General features: G+C 37.5%; 1 protein-coding gene across 1 annotated transcript in view; it reads left to right on the top strand.

The window, feature by feature from the left end:
• The first annotated feature begins 5,071 nt into the window (after positions 1-5,071).
• LOC145265710 (S-crystallin SL20-1-like) overlaps positions 5,072-6,732 on the top strand; it is a 25,192-nt gene continuing 23,531 nt past the window's right edge. Inside the window, exon 1 of the mRNA XM_080121767.1 lies at positions 5,072-5,204. Within this exon, the coding sequence (XP_079977893.1) occupies positions 5,072-5,204 (133 nt within the window). The remainder of the gene's footprint in view (positions 5,205-6,732) is intronic.

Below are 6,732 nucleotides of genomic sequence, written 5' to 3'. Positions count from 1 at the left end.
TAATGTTTTATATATTTGTGTATAATATAATGTTAAGCCACCTATCTATCTATCTATCTATCTATCTATCTATCTATCTATCTATCTATCTCGCTGTCATCATTTTCTGTAACTCACCTGCGAAAAGTGCAAGGCAGCCCACCTGTTAATTGCCATCGCCATTAACAAAACTCATAGATAATTAGCTGACTTATTTGATCACACTACAAAGTCCTTTGTTTTTTTATTCCTTTTTTTTTTTAATCTATTTTTATTGTCCTTTTTTTTTGCCTATTTAATTATTTTGGACTTGCACTTAACTTTCGTGCCCAGGTCAATCGCACGGAACACGCCCCCGACCAAAATCGCATTGTTTATAAAACGTTAGAGTTTTCTACCGCTTGTAGAACATCCGCGCATTCCAATGAGGAAATCAATAAAAACTTCGAATTTTGTATGTTCCTATTTACAATGTCTCCCCACGGGACAGAGTTAGACACCAGGTGCAGCATCTGAAGAAAAGATACTACACTTTGATCTTGATCCGAAGGCCAACTCCTTTTTTCGAATTTTGTATGTTATTAAAATTTTTATTACACCTAAAAAAAAATCAAACTTTTTGATTAGAAAAAACAAATTATCTAAAAAAACAAATAAATAAAATAAAATAAACACTTTAGTGTGTACTACCTCGATATTTAAAGGCTGATTTCCGAATGAGTAACGAATCATACCATTCATAGTTTTTATTTTCGACTAGCATGGAAACCCGACGTTGCTTGTGTTTGAATGACAATCAACGAATCCTCCACACCTCTAATACCTTTATCATGATCGAAACCGGCGAAGTCGCCCATTCGCCAGTTAAGTCAATCGATTGCATGTTCTAGTCAGGAGCATACCGTAGGGTACCGGGAGAAAGCTCACATACCTCCCCGCAGTTCCTTAGTCCCCAATTGACTGTAGACTACATTACGCATTAAAGAAACTACCATTGATTTTGTAAAATTATTTAATGACCTAAATCATAAGTTAAATTGCAAAAGTCAAGCATCATGGTTCAATTGTGCTCTCAAGAGAGATATTTATTTTGAATGCGCCCCTGTTTTATCAAAGAACCTACTGTTGATTTCATACGCCGGTCTCTTCTGCTTGTACGGTGATAAAATTTTTTAAAGCGCACTTGTGATGTTAGGCTGTATAAAGGTGTTAACTTTGATAAAAAATGGACTGTTCCTTCTTTGATGGGAGTTTTTCGGTTATCGATTTTCAATACTTATCGGAGGTATTCCGATACAAGACTCACCTATGGACACTCCTAGGCACATAAGGTACATATGAGCGAAATTTAAAAAAAAAAAAAAAAAAAAAAAAACCCAATCGTTTTGAAGTCCATACGGAACTCTCTCTCACAGACACATACGGACAAAGTGAGCTTTATATGTAAGTAGAGATAAACACATCAATAAGATATGAAAGAATCCAATGTTATTCCCGAGTGTACCTTCCCTTAAAACAGACCACACTTGTTTATGCGGTATAAAATTGAACTAGTAGGGAAACCCGACGTTTCCCGGGATTGATCAACGAATATTTCACACTCCCATATTTTTATTGTCATCGAAATCTGTAAAATCGCCCATTTTAAAATCAAATCGATTGATTACCTACTCTATCTGGGGACCCATCGTAGTGCACCAGGAAGAAGCTTCACATGTCTCCCCGCAGTGACCTAGTCAACAACACGTTTTAGTCTACATTGCACTGTAGAGAACCTACTGTTAATGTTATAAAATTATTTTTATATAATAACTTGAATTAAAGTTTACAATAGAAAAGTCACGCACCACGGTTCAATTGTGCTTTAAACAGAAGCATTCATTTCGAACGCGCCTCTGTCATATCAAAGAACCACCCTACTGTTTGTTTTATATGCATGGCCTTATTGCTTGTGCGGTGATAATGGTCGAAGTTTAAAATTAAAAAGTTAATTGTGCTTTAGATAGAAACATTCATTTCGAACGCGCCTCTGTCAGATCCAAGAACCTAACGTTGATTTTATATTGATTGAGATTGTCGGACTGACTTCCTCATCTTGGTTGTCTGTGTTCGGACTCCAGCTAGGCTCCGGGACATAGTTGCTTATTCTCTGTTTTGAATGTTACTTCTCACTGCCTTCGTTCAGGATTGAACTCAACACCTTCGGGTAACTGTAAATTTTGATTCACCCTCTAGGACCACTCGGCCATATGTCACTAGTACAATTCTTAGTTGGTTTTTGTTAACGTTAAACCTTTTTTGTTATTCAAGGTTTTCTCTCTCTATCAGAGGTGTCCAAATTGCATTCAGCTCTATGCTTGGTTTGCTCAGTAGGTTGTTATGTCCGAGCATTCATGACACTGAAGACGGTCATTGAGATCAATTATTACATGCTTCCAGCATTTCAAGCCTCCACGCGTCACAACTTTTCTATCGCCACAGGACCATTTTTATAGACAAATACCTGAGGGAGTATCTATACACAGATGATGTGACAGAGTCTTAGCTTTGTACGACAGCTAAGTCTCTCTCTCGGTTCAAAATGTTGACACCCAACAACAAGCAAGAGCAAGACAGCCAGCAACAAGTTAAACTGCAGACCAGCTTAATGCGGGTACTGGTCTCCCGCTTTATGGTTTTTTAAATCAGAGATTTGCTTCTCCTAGAAAGGTTGCCTTCACCACGGCTTGCAGGAGCCCTCTCCACCCCAACACACACATACATACACACAAACACACACGGTGCTAGTTGGCCGTTGACCCCGAAAAAGGGTTCATTCGCCCTTTGGAAGGTCTTGTTTTCAATCCTTCAGGAAGACTAGCCACCCTCTCACCAAACAAGTCTGGTGGGGGAACTAGTTTAGTCGCCGGTGACCCGACCATGAGGTAGGTAGTGCTGGTTGGTTGATTGCTTTTGTTTTACGGCATATCAACCCTTTTCGGGTTATTTAATGCTGAATCCAAAGATTTTGAAGAAAAAATTTTCAATAGAATATATTTGTTGTTTTCAAGTCGGTTTCTATTTAACCCATAGTTGGAACCCTAACAGGTACTACCACTCCGAGTCAGAGTGGACCTGGGAGCAATAGGAATTAAAGGGTGGCTCCACACTCCCCAAGGTCCACAAGCTGGGGCCTCACCACTGGATATAGTTTAAGGTCATATCCAGGACCGCAGGTTACATGGTACCAGTAGCATATGACATGACCTGACAACAACGTACATACATACATACATACATACATACATACATACATACATTTAAACAGACAATTAAGATTTATATTATAGATTTTAAATATTGATGAGGAATTGAGAAATCACCAAAGAAATGTTTAGCATTCTGTTAAAGAAAAGAAATAACAAACAACATACAGTTATTCATATTACTCCTATCATTACATCATAAACGCTCTGATCCCCATCTGGCATCGATTGAAATGAATGGCTCTCGTCTAGGGTAGGCCCCATGTTTTGATAAGCTTCTGGGTTTGACCTTTACTCCTGATCTGAAATGGAACACATACATCAAGTCTGTGGCCAAGGTCGATGGGAAAATGGTGGGATCCTTCTACCGCTCTAGAAGATATCTAATTAATTATGCAGTTCTCTATCTGTATAAAAGCCAAGTACGTCCAAGGATGGAGTACTGCTGCCACATCTGGGCAGGAGCTGCTAAAAACAGTCTATCCTGCCTTGACAGAGTTCAAAACAGACTTCGTGGCTTGGTGGGGGATGTCCTTTTCTCTTCCCTGCGACCTCTCTCCCAGAGAAGAGACGTTGCGAGCCTGTCTCAGTTTATCGTTATTTCCATGGCAAGTACTCGTCTGAGCTTCATACTCTGCCCCCCTCGCCAATCTTTCACGAAAACCACCCGACTAGCTGAAACCACTGTCAATAATTTTCCCCACTCTTTATCCGTGCCTAAATCAAAACGTAGATTCCATGAACAAAGTTTCTTTTTTAGAACAGCACGGCTGTGGAACTCTCTGCCACTTGCCTTTTTCCTCCTCCCCCCGAATTCAATTTGGATGTCTTCAAGTCCAACACAAACAAATTCCTGTCTCCAATAGGTTTTCAGACTTTGTTGTAGAAGCATTTAAAATTGTAGACTCTTGAAAATTCAGTAAGCTACTGCTATACATCGTATGAGATGACTTACCAATTCTTACGACTTCAGGTTCAAATGAACAGCTACAGTAGGAATTGGAATACACCCTACTAAAGCCTGATTGTCACAGCTAGTGAATTTCAAAAATGCTATCTGGACGCGAGGAGACTTCAGAACAAGGATATGCAATAAAATTCTGTTCTAAATTTGGAAAATGACACAGAAACTTTACACTAGACTTGAAAGCTACCATACTGTAGTCGGCCAACGGAACAGTGTTCCACAGACGGGCAGTTCTAGGATCTGAAGCTAAGTGAAGATTGCCAACATTACAAGTAAGTGAGTATTTTTGCGGAACAAACTGGATTCGAACGTAGCACAGTCAGGTTTTCAGTCCGTGTCGTTAACAACCTTGTCTTCGTCGACACCACCCATCACTGATAAGAAGCAGGGTGGAGGCGGTTGAGGCACATCGTTCAACTTGAAAATCTCGGGTGTTTTTTATTTATTTATTTATTTTTTTTTACCGACCTCTTTTAAACTGATCTGATCCAACGCCATTGTTTGTTAACCTCGAACGCGCGCAATGTAAAATTATCTCGCAGAGCAGGTTGCACTTAAAAACCCCTTAAAACCGTTAATCAATCGTTAGCGGTCAGTCGATTTAATACGAGAGTACACGAATTACGATTCGAAATACACAATCGCCATCTAGCGAGGATTATGAATGGGTGTAAATGGCACCGGGTGGTGGGGTGGAACGTGTTAATCGTTGATTAGGGCGAGCAATCAACGCGGTTCATGACTCACGCGCCTCAGAGGGTTATAAAAGTGGATGAATTTTCGGACGGGGTATCCAGTCGCTTGAGCCACAGTCCGAGAGTATCTCCAACGTTTCACACGGACCGGAACCCCCAACAACGACACTACAACCGACAACATCATGCCTAACTACACCCTCCATTACTTCAATGGCCGCGGAAGGGCCGAGGTCTGCCGTATGATGTTCCATATGGCCGGCGTCCAGTATATGGACAAACGCTACGAGTTCTCTGATTGGGACCGTTGCAGAAATGGTAAGTGTTTCTTGAAGATTTGATTTCGGACAAGCAAGATTTTAGAAATGCTATTTGGAATGTGATTTGTACAGTAATCGGGAAAAATACATTATCTCTCACCCTCCTCTTTCCATCTTGCTTTCCCTCTTTCTCTCTCTTTCTCTCTATTTCAATATATATCTATTATACATACATACATACATACATACATACATACATCTAGATATAAAATACAATTTGTGTGTGTGTGTGTGTGTGTCTCTTCTCTATCGACTGGGCCGATTCTTGTGAAATTAATCGAGAAAAATATATTATCTTCCCATCTTGTTATATATCTCTCTTTCTTTCTTTCTTTCTTTCTTTCTTTCTTTCTTTCTTTCTTTCTCTCTCTCCCGCTTCTTTCTCTTTACAAACACACACACACACACACACACACACACACACACACACACACACACACACACACACACACATTATAGAGTATAATAGACAGGGTCTAAATGAGCAAAGTAAAATATATTTAAAGGTGATGTGCCCGGAGTATTGCAGTTATGATAAGCTCAATAGCTGTAATTACCTAGAGCTATATATATATATATATATATATATATATATATATATGTATATATATATATATATATATATATATATATATATATATATATAAGTAAATTTAGTTTACAAACAAATGGCTACACATAAGCATATATATATATATATATATATATATATATATATATATATATATATATATATATAAAGTGTGTGAGATTATCAATAAAGTTTTCATACAGGGAAACATAAAATCAAATTCATATGTACGATCTTTTCGGAAACGATATCTTTGTATTCATTCGATATTTCCAAATAAAACCATCGAGAAATAAGTAAAATATTTCTGGATATTGTCTCCTCATAAGCATAAATAGAGGGAAAGGGAGAAGACACCAAATTTTAACCAGTAAATTTTGTTTGTAAACCCTTGTAAGGGAGTGTTTTCATATATATTTTTTTTAATGTAAAGAGCCGGCTCGGTACTTTTTTTTTTTTAAGCATGGAAACGTGATTTTCTTATTGATAATTTTAGACACACACACACACACACACACACACACACACACACACACACACACACACACACACACACACACACACACACACACACACACACATATATATTAAGTAATGTGATTTATAATTTAAAATTTAAAAATCAAATTTTAATTAAATTAAAAATCCGTTTCATAAGAAGGAACAACAACAAAATCAATTATCTGTACGATCGTTTCGGAAAACAATGCTTTTCATTGTGGTATACATCAAGTTATGTAGAATAATTATATATAGTTTTTTGGTAAGCAAGGTCTCCTCATCAGCAAATTTTGGAGGGTTTTATATATATATACATATATACATACATATATATATATATATATATATATATATATATATATATATAGTAATTACAAAACAAAATTATAAACAAGCTCTACCTACGTATTGAGCACTTTTGAAGTAAATACTTAAAGTTTACGCATAAATGTAT

Source organism: Euprymna scolopes, chromosome 40 (assembly GCF_053919585.1).
Source record: "Euprymna scolopes isolate OS-2025 chromosome 40, ASM5391958v1, whole genome shotgun sequence".
Taxonomy (NCBI): domain Eukaryota; kingdom Metazoa; phylum Mollusca; class Cephalopoda; order Sepiida; family Sepiolidae; genus Euprymna; species Euprymna scolopes.
This window is presented reverse-complemented; position numbering and strand designations above follow the sequence as displayed.